This window comes from Squalius cephalus (genome assembly GCF_949319135.1).
Source record: "Squalius cephalus genome assembly, chromosome: 7".
NCBI classification, from domain to species: Eukaryota; Metazoa; Chordata; class Actinopteri; order Cypriniformes; family Leuciscidae; genus Squalius; species Squalius cephalus.
Genome location: NC_137128.1, coordinates 43,692,751 through 43,713,860, shown reverse-complemented (window position 1 = coordinate 43,713,860; position 21,110 = coordinate 43,692,751). Strand labels below are relative to the sequence as shown.

General features: G+C 36.5%; 1 protein-coding gene and 1 long non-coding RNA gene across 3 annotated transcripts in view; one reads left to right on the top strand and one right to left on the bottom strand.

Moving 5' to 3' along the window:
- LOC307161906 overlaps window positions 1–21,110 on the top strand; it is a 642,191-nt gene that overhangs the window by 427,165 nt on the left and 193,916 nt on the right. The gene's annotated exons all lie outside the window — the stretch shown is intronic.
- LOC307161892 (CUGBP Elav-like family member 5) overlaps window positions 1–21,110 on the bottom strand; it is a 171,877-nt gene that overhangs the window by 140,394 nt on the left and 10,373 nt on the right. For both annotated transcript variants that reach the window (XM_079876837.1, XM_079876838.1), the window contains exon 2: window positions 19,557–19,639. In XM_079876837.1, the coding sequence (XP_079732963.1) occupies window positions 19,557–19,639 (83 nt within the window). The remainder of the gene's footprint in view (window positions 1–19,556; window positions 19,640–21,110) is intronic.

Here is a 21,110-nt window from a genome sequence, read left to right as displayed (position 1 = left end):
GAGAATCACAGACCACACACATACACGTCAAATCACTTCAAAAACAACACTTTCATGATTTGTAGTCCATGCAACTCAGCTGCCAACCCAGGCTCATGAAAGAATTTGTGCAAAAATGATATTACGTTGCTTCTTTCATGTTTTGCAGCAGTTTCAAAGTAAAATGCCCAATGAGTGGCACTAAAAAGCTTGTTCAGTTTTCTCTGTCTCTGTTACGTTGGTTCATCCACAGCAGTTAGGAAATTAAATGTCTGGTCTCTCACCGTTGCTCTGCATTTGAAAATAATGCATACTAAATCCAACCAGTAACAGCGTTAAAGAAGGTTAATGTTTGCCTCTAATTTCAAATGGCTACAGATTTTTATTTTGTTTAACGGCACTTATATGCCAGCCTATGGAAGCTTGTTTCTGCCACAGAATAAAACATTTTAAAAGATAATTGTGACTTTTTATCACACAATTGTGAGTTTACATCTTGCAATTCTGACTTTATTTCTATTGCGAGATATAAAGTCAGAATTGTGTGATATAAAGTCGCAATTGCGTGTTATAAAGTCCGAATTGTGTGATATAAACTCACAATTGCGAGATATAAAGTCAGAATTGTGAGATATAAACTCACAATTGCGAGATATAAAGTCAGAATTGCGAGATATAAACTCACAATTGCAAGATATAAAGTCCGAATTGTGTGATATAAACTCACAATTGTGAGATAAAAAGTCAGAATTGTGTGATATAAAGTCGCAATTGCGTGTTATAAAGTCAGAATTGTGTGATATAAACTCACAATTGCGTGTTATAAAGTCAGAATTGTGTGATATAAAGTCGCAATTGCGTGTTATAAAGTCAGAATTGTGTGATATAAACTCACAATTGCGTGTTATAAAGTCAGAATTGTGTGATATAAAGTCGCAATTGCGTGTTATAAAGTCAGAATTGTGTGATATAAAGTCGCAATTGCGTGTTATAAAGTCAGAATTGTGTGATATAAACTCACAATTGCGAGATATAAAGTCAGAATTGTGTGATATAAACACAATTGTGAGATAAAAAGTCAGAATTGTGTGATATAAACTCACAATTGCGAGATATAAAGTCAGAATTGTGTGATACAAGGTCGCAATTGCGTGTTGTAAAGTCATTGCGAGATATAAACTCAAAATTGTGAGATAAAAAGTCAGAATTGTGTGATATAAACTCAAAATTGTGAGATAAAAAGTCAGAATTGTGTGATATAAACTCAAAATTGTGAGATAAAAAGTCAGAATTGTGTGATATAAAGTCACAATTGCGAGATATAAAGTCAGAATTGCAAGATATAAACTCACAATTGTAAGATATAAAGTCAGAATTGTGTGATATAAAGTCGCAACTGCGTGTTATAAAGTCAGAATTGCGAGATGTAAACTCACAATTCTGACATCTTTCCTCAGAATTGTGAGTTTCAATCACACAATTGTGAGGAAAAAAAAATTGTGTGGCGGAAACAAGCTTCCATACCAGCCTGTAATACAGCAAATAAACAACAAATACATTTGCTTAAACAAAGAAAAGTTGGCAACGGGGATCGGAATAGGCCTTTCTTATAAAAAACGGAATTGGCCAATGAAACATCATGATTGGTGCATCACTAAAATCATCCGTTCTGCTGTGTACGAATCGAACGTGGAGCCATATTTGATTTGAGAGCTTCATATCTGCAGCAAACAACATAAATGTGTCTCACACAAAGCTATCGTATGATATCAGAAGACTTGGTATAGAGCATATGGACTATATAATACTTTTATGGTGAGTTTTTATTTTTTATTTTTTTGGAGCTTGAGGGCTCCAGTCCCCCAATAACTTTCATGATTATGACGGAATGTTCATTTTGGGATGAGCTATTCCCATTGTTTTCTGGCTTTATGGGTTTCTTTTTATATCTCCAATAGGGACAGACATTATTTTTTACCTGTGCATTAGAGCTGCAGTGAGACTGAGAGGAGAGAGAGAGATAGACGTTCTTCCCTCCTGTGGACTAGAGCTGCATTATCCGTCGCGAGGTGGACAGAACGCGAAAGCAAAATGAATAGCTCCATCTTTTGTGAAAATGAAAAAGCCCTGCAAAGGCAAACAGAAGAAATGAAGTGCAGACTAAAGCAGAGATGTGTGCGCTTATGAGATATTCTGGGAATGATAAAGCGTCTCAGACAGTAATGGGGTCTGAGACAGTGACCTTTAGGTTGTAATATTCCCCCGTCTCTCCAAAGCTCCCGCCATCAACAAGTGAATCTGCTTAAGCGGGATAGAGAACATGACCGCAGAAGAGAGAGTCTGTGTGGCACATCAAGGTTATTGCGTTTTCTGTCGAAATGACTTCACAGCTGAGAAACCAACAGAACATGACCACACTTATATACATGAAAAAGACAGGCTCATTAGTGTTTACTAAATCTAAAACTAAACTTTAAAATATGAATGAATGAAATGTAATAGACAAAATTACAGTGGTCGGAAAACAAACAAACAAATACTTTAGATTCAATTTTTATTTTAGTTAGTTTTTCAACCACAGTTTCATTTAGTTTTGCCTTTTCATTTATATTTCATTGATTCACTTTTTTTAAATCATGTGCCGTAATAACCGTTTTACATGCAATGTAGTGCATGATTTCATATTATGCAACATGATTGAACTGAAGCAGAGCTGAAATCTGTTTACATCATTGAATCATTGTTCATCCCTGTAAATTATCCCTGTATTATATAAAGCGCTATTTAAATAAAGTTGACTTGACTTATACAGTTAGTATTGGAACATAAAGACATGCCCAGTTGTGTGTGTCTATAAGTTTCATGGGTGAAATGAACATATTCTCTCTATATCTGAAACTGGCAAAGCCAGACGACAGCACACACACAGAGGAAAATGAAATTCTCATGCCTCGTTATAATTCAAAAAGCTAATCAGGAACAAAACAGTCCATTTATAGCAGGATTCCTTTAATCCTTCCATGGTTATCTTTTCATCCTCTCACACTCTCGTGTTTTTGGCAGAATAATTAATACACAAATATAAGCTGGTGGATGGGGTGGATGAAATATCCAGTTTGTGATTTGAGAGATCTTAAAGAAATAGATCACCCAAAAATTAATATTCTGTCATCATCTACACACCCATATGTCGGTCTTGTCTTTCGCCATATAAACTTGCAAATCTAGTGCATTCACAATAAACGAAAGAAAGAATGAAGCATCGAAGTTTCTTATTGTTCTTTGGTGTTAAGTATGCTACACTATTGCAAACAAAGAAGACACTGCATGTCTCTTGAGGGTGTGAATTATGCAGAGGCTTGGGGGGGGGTCTGACACCCCTAAAGGTGACTTGATAACCCCGTAAAGGATGTCAAAGCAAGATGTTGGGGAGTCATAGAAAGTGTTCTTCATGTAAAACGTTACATACAGACGTTACATTTTGGCAGAGCTGTTACTTTAAATGATGTTAGTCAGTGTTTCGTTCAACCTTTTTTTTTTTTTAATCAATCAAGTTTAATTGCTGAATTCACACTACATATAACCCTGAAGCAAAAGCCACCAATTAAAGACATTGCTGTTCCCACAGAAGCTGATAATTTACACAGTTTACAGCCACTGGTGGTAATAGGGTTGGGTATCATTTTATTTTTAACGATTCCGATTCCTATTCTGGTTATCGATTCCGAATCTTGTCGATTCTTCCTAATTTCGATTCCATTAAGGTAAAAAACTAAACAAAAACAAAACTTAGATATCATTCACACTCTAAGTCTAAGTCTTATTTCAAAACATTTAATTGTAGTGGAATACCATGAACACAATTCAACAGGCTAAAGAAGAACACTTAGACAAGGAACTTTTGCCTATGGTTTAAAAAACGACTAGCCTAACTAATATAAATTCCAAGCATTTTAAAAAGACAAATAAACACTCAGTATTTAAAAAAGAACAAATAAACAAATTAGCAATCGCGATTTGCAACTGAACAAAGATACGATTGAAATTAACAGGGTTTTAAGATGTTCAGGTATTCAGGTACAGAAACTGTAATCAAATGTAAAATAGCACTTTATAAATAAAAGATACACTACAAATATAGTTACACAAGTTATTCAGTCAAGAACAGCGACTGAATTTTCTCGTTATCTTTTGTTGATTGATTAACGTTATTATAGAGATGGCAGCAGGAATATTAGGCTGCTGTCACTTTAAGAGCTACACGGATCCAATATACTGATGCGCATGCATTTTCTTTGTCAAGTGTTTATGTTCACTTAACAAATAACCGACTGTGTTTACTAGGATATTTTGATATATTTTTGTGTGTATTTGTCCTTTCAACTGCAAAAAGACGCGGAAGAGAAATACAGTGGGAGGCGACTTGGTGCGCCTGAATGGTTTAAAATCAACATTTTAATTTTGTAACATGAATCCGATTCCTGACCTTAAAGGGATAGTTCACCCAAAAATGAAAATTCTGTCAGGAATTACTCACCTTCATGTTGTTCCAACCCCGTAAGACATTCGTTCATCTTCGTAACACAAATTAAGATATTTTTGATTAAATCTGAGAGTTGTTTAACTCCTCCATAGGCTTCTAAGGGACTGAAACTTGCTGGCCCAGAAAATGTATTAAAGACATCGTTAATATAGTCCAAGTGACTCCAGTGGCTCGATCTTAAGTTTATAAAGCGACGAGAATACTTTTTGTGCGCAAAAACAAACAAAAATAACGACTTTATTCCACTTTTCATTTCCTTCTCTCTGGGCCTCGGGTCTTTTCACGTAGTGTTTAAGCGTAGCGCGTCTGTGTTGTACGTCACCACGTATCACACATGACCAGCGTCGGCCAATAGTGAGCCTACGTGGTGACGTGCAACACAGACGCGCTACGCATGAGGGTGAGTAATTACTGACAGAATTTTCATTTTTGGGTGAACTATCCCTTTAAGTATCCAATTCCGGAATTGGAATCAATTTTCGATTCCCAACCCTCGGTGGGAACAACAATAATAAAGGGAAAACTTTAACAATAGATCTCAAGAGTGACTGTCCGTCCCATAAAACATTGCTGTCCATCAGCTTTTGCAGTTGTCTGTGTTTTTTACACTTTAAATAAAGCCAATACATAGAACAGTACAAGCAAGTTGAATAATAGAAGCTACAAGAGGATTGCAGTGGACGCAAGCAAGTCAACGTTAACATGATACGGGATGCCTTGTAAACGTGTATGTCTACAATAAATTTTAATTTACAGATTTAATTACCGGCCAAATCAACAAACTCAGTCAGATGGGATTGTTTCCGCACTGAAAACTAAAACCCCAGTATTTGAGTTGCTGCTGAGAGCATCTATCAAAGTGAATTGAAGACAATATCGATCATGAAAATATGATGAATTATGTGGATAATGGAACATTAGAGGATTATTAACAAAGGCAAAACTTGAGAAAAAAAAAAAAAACAGGACTGGATTTCGAATTTTGTTTTTCATCAGTGCTGAAGATGTGTTTGCATAAATCTATTAACTGTTTGGTTTCAATCATGGTTTACATTTATGCATTTGGCAGACGCTTTTATCCAAAGCGACTTACATTGCATTTCAAGGTACAAATTTACATTCTTATCTCAGAGTAAAACTGGGAGTTGTGAAAAATATGATACACCGGTGTTTTGCCTATATCTATATATAATCGTTTTACTCTTTTAATTAATTTTATAACTTTTTCATATATCTCTTTTAATTTCTTTTATAACCGTTTTAATTTTCCTTGCTTTTATTTTGTGATTATTTTAATTCCTTTCTGTAAAGCACTTTGAATTGCCATTGTGTATGAAATGTGCTATATAAACTCGAACCCATAACCTTGGTGTTGCAAGCACCAACGCTCTACTGTTTGAGCTATAGGAAAACTTATAAGCCAAAACACACAAAAAATCTATAGCTATATATACACACTGCAATATTGGCACTGATGGCCAGTAGTGCTCACTCAGGCTGGATAGACACTGTGAGGTGTTGCAGAAAGCATCTTCACGTCAACTTCACTAAATCAAGCAGGGCATTGAGAGGTTTGCATCACACTCACTAACACAAACAAAATGACAGCGCTATTTGGTGCCAAACACAGCAGCTCTACATCATGCGTTTGGCAGCCGTGAGCAAGACCTAAAATAGCTGCTTGTCAATAACATTTAGCACAGATCCACTGCAGCCTCTTTCCACGCGGTAGATAGAACCAGAGACGGCCTGTTTCAAACAAACCCAATCTCCCTCCCATGTTTAAAATGAAAGTAAATTAACATTAATTTCTTGTTTATTGAACTGTTGTATAAAATCAATAGGCTATCACATTCGCAATTATGCTGATATTCGGGAAAACAGCACTCTATGTCCTGTTATAAATATTAAAAACAAGAACTCATACAGGGGCAATTTTGCCCCATATCTTTTTTGGGAGGCATTTTTGCCCCAAGCCAATGTTAATTTCCATGATGGCGAGGGTGGGGCTCTTTTTGCAGAATTAAGAAAATCATACAGGTTTGAAGCAACTTGAGGGTGAATAATTGATGACAGAATTATTATTATTATATATGTTTTTTTTAAGTGAACTATCCCTTTAAGTGTATCATATAAATATGTATAAAAAAGTGCATGGGAAATATCATGAGAAGCATAATTGGTTTTAACATTAGCATGTTTTCTAACATAACAAATCAACACTCAACAACAATCGAATGCAATAATAAGCGTTACAAAAGCATAAAATCAAAAATATTGAGTAAAATAGTCTTGTATCAACATTTACCAATCAAAAAAATCTACTTTTATCAAAAAAGTTCATATTAATAATTATATTAATAAAAATCCATATTTCTCCCAATACATTTGTGGAGCCTGATTCCCGTAAGTTGCACATAGCCATTTAGATTGGAGCTTGTGATTTTAAATATAATATTGTCTTTTTTTTTTTTTGTGTCTGTGGGCGAGCCGTATGAGACTACATCAGTCCTAATAAAACCAACAGAGCACTTACATGCTGGATTTTACCCATCAGGACTAAATAAACCCACATAAATACACAGAGCAGGAGATAATGATGTAAAAAGAGAAAAGAGACATCACAAATATGATCATATTAATATCATAATAACTTTTCCCAGGCAGCACCGAAACAAAAGTTTGGAATCAGTAAGATTGTTTTAATGTTTCTGAAATAAGTCTCTTATTCTCATCAAGACTGCATTTATCTGATCAAAATACAGTACAAACAGTAATATAGTGAAATATTACAATTTACAATATGTAAGTGGTTTTAAACTGCAATTTATTCCTGTGATCAAAGCTGAATTTTCTTCAGTGTCACATGATCCTTCAGAAATCATTCTAATATGATGATTTGCTGCTCAAGAAACATTTATTATTATTAAATTTAAAAAAAGAGAGAAATAAAATCTTACGTATACCCCAAATTTCTGAAAGGAAGTGTAACTTTATTTTATAGTTCTATATTCGTACTGTATATGACCAATACTGACTATGTGTCTATTCCTATTTTTCCTAAGGAATTTTAGGAGAATAATCTAAGACTAACCATGCAGATACTTAAGGTCTCCTGAGCTTTTACGTTCCTTCATCGCTCTCACAAGTAAATAGCTTAAAGCAGTATATGCCATCATACCATCCAGCCCTCATACTGACACACACACACACACACGAACACAGACAGGCCTGTTTGTGAGGCAGATGTAGTGTGACCACTGACAACATGGAGAAATTGTCAGCAGAAATCACCACTCCAGCTGCTGAGGGACACACACACACACACACAGCATACATATGTATAAACGTACGCTCATAAACAAACGTGCACACACACTTGCCTCGGGCCAACTCCAGCAGCACATCACATTACTGCTGCACTTTGAAATGAAAAAAGAAACACATGCATGTGGGCGGGACTTAATGACCTAGAATTCATGAGCGCAGCATTGGATCGTTATTCGTTTTGATGTGTGACTGTGTGCGCCTACATTTTAGGTCATCGCCAAGTGGCAGCAACATGGAACTCCCTCTCTCTCTCTCTCTCTCTCTCTCTCTCTCTCTCTCTTTATGACTTGTTATGTAAAAGGCCTCATTCTCATATTCAGCCTTCATGCCAATGCAGAACACAGTAGCACACAGAGAAAAGAAGCTGAGACGAGCTGGAGAGCAGTTCAGATTTACTCAGAACTAGTTTAGTTTACTCTAGTGGGCTCATTAAAGCAAGAAACTATGAGATGTTGTGCTTTACTGTGATTTTACCATGGTTAAGGGGTGTTGCTAGGTGTGTTCTTCACACACAATGCAAAAACCCTTTAAAGCAACACTAAAGAACTTTTTTTTACCTTAAAATAATGTTTCCAGAATCGTTTCAGTGATTCATCAAGTCGTAACAGGGTGAAAGGCACTTCTTCATTCGCTTTGCGGCCCTATATCAGCTATAACCGCACTATGCAAGTTTGCCAGATCGGGAAGAGTTTCTGTAGTTTGAATGAAACATAAGAAACTACAAATTTGACTTGCTTTACGGCAAGCGTTACAATAGTCATTATTTTGTTTTTCTTCGTTTCTGATGTCGCAATACATCATACTTTCATAAAATCATGCAACATACTCTACCTTGTCTGTGGACATCGTTCATTCCTAAGCCGGTGCTGGATAAACAGCGTGTGTGCGACGGTAGGCTGCGCTAGGCTAAATTATTTATGTCAGCGGTAATGGACAATTATCGACGAGGAAAAGTTCTTTGGTGTTGCTTTAACCTGTTGGCACAACCGATCCCAGCTGGTGGGCCCAATGTCACTTTGCTTACCGATGTTTACATTAACTATATAAAAAACGGTCTACAAATGTTCAGAATGTTGACAAATTATATATCCGTCGAAAGGTTTGGCATCAGTATCCAGTCGCTTTTTATTAAAATACTATGGGACGTGATTTATTGCTTTTATAAAACAATAGCAACAATATGTTTACATACATGCACAAATTTTTGTCAATCCAATGAATCCAATCCAATTTCACATTCTAAAAGTTCTGCTTATATTCGCCTTATTTTTAACGGAAATACGGACACAGCCAGTTGACGTTTTTTTGTGCGAGACTTCCGGTCAGGCACTTCCGGTCACTGGCTAGCTAACTCACTTTTCACCGTAGCGGTTAATCAAACAAGTCTTCGTAACAACTAACTCATCGTTATGGCTTCGAGGAAGACCGGGGTTGTTTGTGCAGTTAGAGGTTGTCATAATAACTGGTACAAAAGAAAGATTTACTTGGAGCAGGAGTGTTTTAATCATCGAACGCGTACGAGAGCTGAATGTAATTGCGAGGCGCCCTACGACCTTTACCCCCCGCCGAAGAACGAGGAATCCCTTCGCCTGTGGTTAAAAGCTTTAAATTTGAAGAAACCACCGAAGCGACCGTATGTTTGTTCTTTTCATTTCGTGAACACAAGACCTGATCTGGCAAATAGATGTTTTAGTAATGAAAATTATATACATAAAAAAATCTTGAGCTCAAACTTGACTTTTGACCACTATTTTAAAGTTACTGTACTCTTAGCGGCCCCTAATTTAATAACAAATGATCGTTGCGATGGAAACGAATCAATCAAATCTAACTTTAGCTGGAAAAGAACTTTATTAAAGAACCGCTATAAAGCCAAAACAATCTCTGTTACCTTAAATTATACGTTTATCTCTGTAAAGCTGCTTTGAAACAATCTACATTGTTAAAAGCGCTATATAAATGAAGATGACTTGACTTGACTTGACTACTCTGCCTTTGTATTGTCAGCAAAAAGTGAGAAGTCATGCCAAGGCAAAAGGCAGTAACTTCCACATTATCAATATTTGGTTGCTGATCACCATTAACAAAATCATTATAGTAGCACCTATAAAATCTAGTGATCATGGCATTTATTTTGTATGATTTACAATTATTTATAGCCATCTACTTATTGCTATCCTGTGCTTTGGTTGCATTCTGATGGCATTATTAATACATTTGACATGACAAAATACCTCCATATATATATAGTCTAGCGTTGGCTCGACTGTGTTTAGGGCACTCTGCCAGCTAGTTTTGGCACTCTGCCAGCTAGATGCATGAGTGTTTCAACTAGGTCCAGTACCCGAACTGGGTGAGGCGGGGCTTTAGTTCTTTGTTGTGTTCATCTGCTACGGCATGTGTAACATTTTTCTGTCAACTTTGCATAATCCTTTGCGATCAATATCGTTAGTTAGCCCAGGGAAGCGAGGAAACGGAAGTGTCGCACAAAAACCGGAAATTGGACCCATATTTACTTCCGCGTACAAAAATAAGGCGAATACATAAACAAAATAAGAAAAAGAAAATCTATAATATAAAAGGAGAGACTTTTGCTTTTCAGATGTTTCTCCGTAGAGTTCCCACACTTTATGACCTACATTTTTCCATAACTTTTCCTGTTATTACTGAATAAGGACTCACTTAAAAGGAGCTATTTTTAGTCAATTAAATACTTTAGAGCTGAGCATGACTAGAGAAATGTCCATAACGTTTTACATTTTTTATTCATTTTCATGAGTGGAGATCTAAAAAGTCAGTAACCCTGAGAAAAAGATCCCAGTTATCTCACATGTGCCTCCTTAAGAAGAGATAGCATCAATAATACCAATAACAATAGCATATTTCACACAGTATAAAAATACTAGAATGATTACTTGCTATTGATACTTAATTTGAACCAATTATTATTGCCTCATTGTAATTATTATATATGCAATTCAAGTCATTTTAAAGGTTGTTCACTAAGGTATATTTTTATTACCACAAAAAAAAAAAGAGAGTCAGATTACTCGATTAATCGTCAAAATAATCGACTGATTACTCGATTTTCGAAATAATCGTAAATGACAGCCCTAGATTAGTTACAAAAAACATTTAAAAATGCTCCTGCATTGTTTCAATTAGTCGAATAAAATACTATTTTTCCAGTCATATATTTCAACTGAAGATTTAAAAAATATATATATTATAAAATATCAAAAAGAGATAAAATATTATCGTCTCATCTCGTGAGTTTAAGTGTGTAAATTAAAAAATAATTTACAAACAAAACAATTGTGGTAAGTGAAAATGTTGAGTGGTAACTTTGGAAACCCACTAGCCACAGTGGCTGGAGAGCAGAAAAGTTAGTGTCAAGCTCTGGGCACAACGGTCAAAGATGTCCATCTAGCACATATTTACATAGAAACATTATTAAAAAGCAGACTGTAAACAAATCGTGCCATCTCCAATTATGATTGGCACAAAAGCAGACTTCTTCATTCTTTGTTCACACACATCATAATACCAGTAATTTACTGGTAATCTCATACTCTTAAATTGCCAGAACTACTTTACCGTTTTTTTTTTTTTTTTAAAGGTCCTGTTCACACATGATCTCTTAATGGTAATTTACAAGTAAATTTACCAGTAAAAACAGTATGTGTGAAAGGGACTAATGTCTCAAAAGTCTGTGATCAAAAGTAACAAATCTCAATATGAACGCAAATGTTTCTCATCAAATTATCTGATCTATTATTAATTTTAAAGCTCTATATACTCTTACTGTATGACAACTATTGACTTATTTGGGTCTGTTTTTATTCCCACAAATCTGAGACAAAGCTAATACATTAGTTCAGTTAGCAGTGCTAAAACAGGTGGTTCTATGCAGATTAAATGACACTGAACTCAAATGAATATGCCAGAAGAACATCTATGCCTTTTGTTAGATGAATTGTGAAACGAGACAGCGAAGCAAAGCAAAGGTGCCACTACGGTCGTCCACTGGCAGTGTGTTTGCGTGTGTGTGCATGTGTGCTGGTTGAAATTGCATTTTTTCTCATTACACTTACACTGATAACAGGCTTGCTGCCGTTTCTATGGCAACTATATATCCCTCAAGCTGTGCCTCGCTGAAGGATGTCGAGAACAGCGGATAGAGAACACACTCACAAACACACACGTAGAGATCCTGTGTATCTACAGCTGAGCTCTATTGAGATTCACTCCCAGCTGTGATCCTTCCCAGAGCCACAGAGTTATTGAAAATACACAACTGCTATTTACAATCTATACATGGTGACGAATAACATTAGACCCCTATAGCCAGATTATACACTAGTGGTTCTCAACTAGTTTAGCTTTAGAATCCAGATTTTACATTGAACACCAAATGGTGACTCAAAAACAGTATCATAAACGTTCATTCTCTGGACCGATACTACCAATGAAGTCCAGGCCTCCCTTTCTACAGTGTGTTTTTCTCCTCCGCTCCTTAATTTCTTTAAATATATGCTGACTGTGTGTCCACAATCGTTTTTCCCTGTTATCTCTATGAATCGTCCCTGCAGGGATTCATAAGAAGCTTTACTGAACTAAAACAAATTAATGTATGTTTAGTTCAGTTCAATCAAATGGAATTTGATTCAACTGAATTTAAGTGAACTGAATTGATTTTTAATGAGGAAAAGGAATCGCCCCTGTGGAAAAGAGGGTCGCCCCCAATCTCATCTGCTCTCATATGTGAGGATGGAAATACAGGGCGTTAAAACTGACCATATTTACAACCTTGATTCAATGGCATAAAATCACAATCTCTACATTCTGTTTCACTCAGAAATATGTCACATTACAGAAGTAAAACAGGCTACAAATGGCCTTTCCAGGATCTGTACACAATCAGCCCAGTCTTTTAGTATTACTGGATGTTTAAAAAAACATTTTAATGAGATTACAAAAATTGATTTATAGCCCGACCACATTAAGGTGGTTAAGGTTGTAACTATCTGGCCATTACCATTTTGCTTATTTAAAGGCGGATTATTCAAGTTAAAGTCAGTAAATTATGGAGTGCTGCAAGGGTCTGTTTTAGGCCCTCTGCTATTTTCAATAATGACACTTGGTAATATTATAAGAAAACAAATTAGTTTCCAACTGTTATGCTGATGATATTATATATATATATATATATATATATATATATATATATATATATATATATATATATATATATATATATATATATGCCTATTTCATCACGTCACATGTTGACAGAGTGTGTTAAAGATATACAATTTTGGATGACCAGTAATTTTCTTCTATTAAATTCCGATAAGACTGAGGTTTTACTTATTGGACCAAAAACCTACACAGAACCTCTTAGAAAACAATTTGCATCTAGGAGGATGAACTGTTACATCCTCTTCATAATACCTGGGTATTATACTAGTGTTATGATTCCTGTCTTGTGTTCCCCTTGTCTTGTGTGGATTTATGTTATTTCCTGTTCTGTGCCATGTTTTGTAGTCCTTTGTAGTTTTTCTTGTTGATTAGTTCCTGATTGTTCCCAGGTGTGTTTTGTTTGCCAATCTACCCTTGAGTGTATATACACCCAAGTGTTTCTCATGTTCTTAGTCTAGGTTTTGTTGTTCAGACGTGGAATGTCCAAGCTTTTAAGAGAACATCAAATTTTCTAAGTGTGTTCACAGTGGAATTATATGCAATCCTGATGGCAGTGCAATGGACTGAACAGATTCAGAACGATAAAGTTGATATGTTGATAAGTTGATATGTAGTGACTCTGTGTCAGCTATCAATAGTATTGGGAAAGGGTCATCAAAGAGTCGACAAGACCTTGTATATGATATTCTTCTGGCAATTAGAGATGTGAAAAGGAGAGGGGTAGAGATATTGTTTGTATGGGTCCCAGCTCATGTAGGAATTGCAACAAATGAAAAGGTTGATAAGTTGGCCAAGGAAGCTGCTCAAAAGGAAACAGTAGATGTAAACATAAATCTATCCAAGGTGGAGGGTAAAAGTATTGTGTGGCAGGGAACAATTTTAAAATGGCAACAGCTTTGGGAGCAAGAAAACAAAGGGAGGCACCTATTCTCATTATGTAGTAAGGTAATTGAAGTTAGACGTAAGGAACAGGTTATTATTTCTAGAATGAGGATTGGTCACACGTTTCTGAATGGCACTTTATTTATTCTAGGAAAACACCAGAGTGGCTTGTGTTCATGTCTGGAACCTGAGACAGTGCAACATGTTTTGATTTCTTGTAGAAATTATGACCGCCAAAGACAAGATCTATTCAGAGAATTGCGAGAAATTGGCTTGGAAGAAGTATCTATGAAAAGTATTTTAGAAGTAGGATTTAAGCGAGAGGGGGAAACGCTGTTTTTTCAATTTTTTTATAGACACTGGACTGTATAGCAGGGTATAGTACACTAAGGTGCTAGTCCCATAGATGGCAGCAATGCAACTTATTGGATGCCAAACGCCAATGAAGAAGAAGAAGAATCTAATTAGTCTGGTGTTGTCCTTTGTTGGATGTTTCGTGTGAGTCGTTTCAGTTTCTGGATTTTCCTGTGTTTGGATTATTTTGTTCTTTGACACAGTTACAACTTGACAGCAACTTGTCTTTTGAAAACCATATTTCATGTGTTACAAAAACAGCCTTCTTCCACCTCAGAAATGGCCTCTAGAATAGATTACTGTAATGCATTACTAGGTGGTTGTCCTGCATCCTCAATAAACAAGCTACAATTAGTCAAAAATAATAATAATACAGCTGCTAGAGTTCTTACCAGGTCAAGAAAATATGACCATATAACCCCAATTTGATCATATCTACATTGGTGACCTATTAAGTTCCGTATTAATTACAAAGTATTGCTACTAAATGGTTTAGCTCCTAACCAAACTTATATTGCGCTGTAATCCATCACTGTCTTTAAGGTCACAAAACTGATAGTACCTAGGATATCTAAGTCCACTAGGGAGAGCGTTTTCGCATTTAGCTCCTAAACTCTGGAATAGCCGTCCTGATAATGTTCAGGGCTCAGAGACACTATCAAATCTAGATTAAAAAGACACATATCTTTAGCTAAGCATTCACATAATGCATCACATAGCCTTGCACTCCAGTTTTATCAGATCAAATGCACATGACTATCTACTGCCTGAAATTTTATGAGCAGCAGCTACGCTAATTATTTTCCCATCCCGAGGTAACTAGAGTACGCCAGCTCCAGTATCTTACGAAGATTTCAGATGACCCAACACCTGTGAAGAGACGACGCCAACTCTGAATCAACCGCCCAATTTTCTATATATTATAATCATTATGATCACAACTTAATAATTGCTTTAATGAGTTCATCGTTTCTGCCTAACTGAATACATGGCGTTAGCTAACTACATGATTTGTATTATCTTAGAACTGTTTATTTCTGACATGTGGACATTACTTGGAGAGTCACATCTGATAACAGATCACTCTAAACTGTAATGTAGACATGCATTTTCTGTAACGCTGCTTTGAAACTATATGAATTGTGAAAAGCACTAATCGAATAAATGTGAATGAAATTGAATTTTCCACAACTTTTTAAGGATTGTACTAAATTACATCACAATTCCCTGTGTTTCATGTTGCCTATAACAAATGGAGAGGAAAAAAAATGGAGAAGGATGGAAAAAATGACATGCCAAATGTCAGTATAGCACCCAACGCGCTATCGGCAGGGATTCATATATTTCTACGGCCCCGATCTCATTTTACTCCGTTCTTTTATTTGATATGAAAAAATAATGGCCTTTCTGTCCCAACTGTCCAATAATGTCTTGTACGAATGCAAAACAAGTGTAAGATTCACTGTTTCTCTGTCTCTCTCTCTCTCATCCGCCTCCTCCGACCTCTCGTGCCCCGATGCCTGCATTTCGCAGACTCTTAATGGAGATGTGGGAACTCTGTGGGCCCTTTGTGGCTTTCCGTTCAACATACACACATGCAGAAGTGCACATATATGCCTGGGGCTGTCAACATGACCCTCATCACCCTGTTTGTGTATACCATCTACTTTCCTTTCCTGTAAACTCGACGTGCCCTGGCGTATTCCTGCACATATTACTCTATTCATCTTCCAGCTCCCTCTATTTATATTCTTTTGCGCTCCGTCTCTCTCCTCTTCCTGCTTCCCAGACATCTCTCTGATAAATACCCTAGTTATGAATTATATTGTAGTTCTTGTGGCTGAACCAACCAGAGCGCAATAATTCCTCATAGTACAACAATACAATCTGACAAGCCGATAGAGCTCTTAAATAAAAGGAAAGTAAGGAAACGGTGCACGCACACACCATAAATTTCCTTCAGACATTTCAGTTGAGTCGTCTGACTTCATGGGAAATCGTTGAATTGTACAACAGGGTTGACTAGCGCACACTCTTGATAACAATACAACATTCATTAATCAATATTAGTGACCGTCTATGTGATTGATCGTCCCCTCATTTCATCTGTTTTGCATTAGATCTAAGAACTTAACTGGTCCCGTGTGTTTTAGTTGAACCTGCCGGTTTGAATTGCAAACACAAATACCGCAACTGTACCATTTCATTGAGTCAGCATACTGTCTGGATTTAAAAAAGTCATGTTTACAAGCTCCCAAGCTATTAAAGGGATAGTTCACCCAAAAAGGAAAATTCTGTCATTAATTATTCACCTTCATGTCGTTCCAAACCTGTAAGACTTTCGTTCATCTTCGAAGCACAAAAATGAAGATCTTTTTGATGAAATCTGAGAGCTTTCTGTCCCTCCATTGACAGCTACACAACTCGATCGCTTATATAATGAACAGATTTGATTGAAGCTTTTAAAAAAAAGCTCTCAGATTTCATCAAAAAAGATCTTCATTTGTGTTTCGAAGATGAACGAAAGTCTTACAGGTTTGGAACGGCATGAGGGTGAGGAATTAATGACAGAATTTACATTTTTGGGTGAACTAACCCTTTAACACATCTGAGGATGAACCTGTCTGTTGGTTTGGAAAAGTTTAAGCTTCATGATGGCAAAACTTTAAAGAGTTTGAATATTATATCAGTTATATTTACCCATGCATAAACATCTCATAATAAAAAAATCAGTCAATGAGAACATATTTTATTATTATATTATTAATATACTCTGCAGTTCTGAAAGTCTCTTATGAACGGTAGTGTATTTATTCAAATTTATATGGAAGAAATAGCTTTTTATTACTTGCCACTTTATTGTGTTGCATCTGAATAGGACAATGTAAAATGATGCCAATTGTCAAATGTCTGGCTCAGCGTGAATCATGAAGCCCAAACTCAATCTTGCAAACTAGATTCACTAAAACCCTTCGCCCCAATCCCAGAACAGAATGAAACTCAACCGGCCACAAAACACACACACACACACACACACACACACACACACACACACACACACACACACACACACACACACACACACACACACACACACACACACACACACACACACACACACACACACACACACACACAAGCCAGTGAGTGACTGCTGTTTCTTGTTTCTAAACCAGTTCAGGTGTCACATGACTGACTGTTATTCCACTGACACCCCGTCTGCTCCTGAAATAGTCTCTCCATCCTAAAATTACGCTCCACTGCTCTCTTTTACAGTGACCCCACTCCAAACACATACACAGAAACACACACGCCTCGAAGTAAAAGTAGCTCATTCCTTTTTCAGACACCCGGTTCTATAATTGGGCTCCATCCAGACACATTCAGAGTTCATAATACACATCTTAATCTGAAAATGATGACCACTATCATCCTAATTCACGGTGCTACACGTCCCATTAAGACCAGCTTGTTTGCTTGGAAATCAGAGTATGAGTAAATCTCACAAAACCTGTCAAGAACATATCCATCCTATAATTATTTTAATGTGAAAAGGTATGAGGATTACACACAAATTCAAAAGTAAAACTGTGTAACTGTAAAATAGCACAATTAATGGTGTTTACGATGGTGCTACCAATGTTTTTCAGTAACCAATACTGATATCTAGCGAGATGCACATACATTTTTACACAAAATTACTTAATTGAAATATGAAAATTTAATAAAAACACACAATTTACACATTTACTCAAAATTTACTAAAAATATATATATGAAAAAAAAAGATATGTCAACAGACTTGATAGATTAAATGACCAACATTGCATATATATATGAAGAGTTCAGATGCAAAAGCCTCTAAGTGCCATCTGAAATTTTCTTCTAGAATGATCATTTTTATCAAGCGCGTATATTTAAGTTCAGTAATTTCACTTAAATGGCAATGAAAATTACCTATTAATTGTCATTTAAGTGAAATTACTGAACTTAAAATATACGAGCTTGATAAAAATGATCATTCTAGAAGAAAATTTCAAATGGCTTTTGCATCTGAACTCTTCATATATTTTTAGTTTTGGATTGGTAAAATGCAACCGTGTTCTTAACAGGTTTTGTGAGATTCAGTTGTGTGTGTGTGTATGTGTGCATAAATCCGGAGGTGCATGTATTTATATTGTGCTTTTCTGCATCTGTGTGGGCGAGCCAACAAGGTTAATGTTCATAACCTTTCCATAAATCTACGGGCACTCTTCTCCACCGTTGTGGTTTCCGGCAGTTGGCCCACGGCAGCGATAGACCCCACGGGAGCGAACGAATGTGCAGCCACATGTCTGATCGTGACAGCCGAACATGTGTACATGTGCTCGCACGAGAGCCAGACAAACTCTATAGCTCACCTCTGATTAACACAAGCTACATTCCCCATGGATCCCACGTCACCTAAATATACAGCTCCATTCACTCACATGGGAAAGAGAAATCTTCAACTCAACTACAGACAATGAGGTTAAATGGAGATCAAAGTTTCCTGTGAAAAAGACCACGGTAATCTCAGTGTATCAGCTATATCTTCTCTGCTCTGCTATCATTCACTCAACATTAAATTAGCAGGAGAGACGCATAATGAAACAGGATTTCCTCTGAACCTGAGCAGACTGACAGTAAAGAGCCAAAGGCATAATGAAAGAAAACATGTCTGACATATGCCACACGCAAACTTCTGACGGACGTGTTTGACCACCCAACGTTACAGGGATGAACATTTAAGGAGGCAAATAAACACTTCCACCACTTTCAGCATTCGAAAAATGAAAAGTCTACCATCATCTACTTGTTATCAAAATGTTCACGTTGTTCTTTGTCAGCACAATGAAAGTGGATGGTGACCAGAGGCTGTCAAGCTGAACAACAACCAAAACGTACCATAAAAGTGCTTTTATAAAACAATTTCAATCTCCTTTTGATAAAAATATAGTCATAAACGACACAATTTTATGGAAATGTTTATTCCTTTTTAGAAATTGACAGTCACCAACCTCTTCTGTTGTATGCAAAAGAACCTGAACATTCTGCCAGTGTCTATATTCCTGTTAATTTGGGAGTACAAATATAATATTGATTACATGTTGCAAATAAAGGAATATATATCAGAAGAAATATTAGAGTTGTTTCTGAATTGCGTTCAACGGTTAGACCATTTCTGCCTGAAATAGATGAAACAACAACAACAACAACAAAAGACATTAGATTAAAAGAGACTTACCCCTGGCAGAGTCTTCTGTTCATGCAATGCATTCTGGGCTTTGATGGCTGATTCACGAGCGCAGTACGTGAGGAACGCACAGCCTGTAAAAATGAGACGAGAATCAGATCTGAACTGCACACACTGACACAAAACTCTTGCACCAAAGCTGCCATTTATCACAAAGACTCTCTGCACAGAAAAAAAAAAAACAGTTGTAAACTAGATTTTTACATGTTCTGAAGAAAACATGAGTGATGTTTGCCTGTGCAAAACTTGCTAGGGTTTTCTGGGTGGTTGCCAGGGCATTGCTATGCTGTTGCCAAGCTGTTGCCAAGCTGTTTTTTGTGTATTCTTGACATGTTGCTATGGAGTTCTAAGCGGTTACTGGGTGGCTCAAGTCAAAAGGAATTATATTCTGATGATCGCTAATAAAGACAAGCAATAGTAATCGTGATGTTTGACTTAGAATTCACAATCTATTACATTTATTCATTTAGCAGCTGCTTTTATCCAAAGCGACTTACAAATGAATGTCATCACAAGCAATTTGTCATAAAGGCCAATAATACACACGCATACAACGTTTAAAGTATAAACTAGATTTTGAACTGGGTAACAGTGTTTTTGACCTTGTAACCTCGGTTCAGCGCCTCTGCTCCCAAAATATCCACTAGCAAATACCGTCAATCGTTGTGATCAGACATCAGTCACATCTGTCATTCTGTGTTCATCTCTCTCTCTCTCTCTGTCTCTCTCTCTCTCTCTCTCTCTAAGGGTTCTGTCAGGCACTTCATATATAGAACCTTTTGGGGTTTTGATTAATTAATTTGTTTTGATTCATTTTACACCTCAAAGTATTAAGCAATCATTTAAAGGTGACATTTTATGCCCCTTTTCACAAGATTTAATATAAATCTATGGTGTACCCAGAATGTGTCTATGAAATTTCAGCTCAAAATACCCCCCAGATCATTCATTATAGCTTGTCAAATTTGCCCCTTTTTGGGAGTGAGCAATAACGCTCCGTTTTAGTGTGTGTCCCTTTGAATGGGAGTTTCTGAATGGTTAGTGGATAGGCTACATTTATGTAGTTGTTGTGGAGTTACATTGATTCATCTGTTTCTGGGGGATTTCCGTTGAAAATAAAATTAATCCACTGCTCTTTTGCTTCATCTGAGTCTTGGACTTTAAATAGTGTTCTGTGCTCGTCTGTGCAGCAACGACAGAACAGTTTTCATGATTTGCTCAAACTTTAATGCCATCGCATTAGAACTGGTTACACTGTTATCGCTTGCTAAAACCAAATGGCGGCGCCGTGGGTGTAAATGTGCAGATTAAAGGGGCGGTAAAATGATTCTGATCTGATCTGATTATTTTTTGACATGCTTGCAGAGAAAGGCTTACCAAAACAAAGTTACCGGGTTTCACTTTTCACGTTTTCTGGGTTGGTAGATGCACCGGGGACCCGATTATAGCACTTAAACATGGAAAAAGTCAGATTTTCATGATATGTCCCACTTAAAGTCCCCCTGTAGTCAATAATTGTATCCCTTAAAACTCATCTTTAATTGA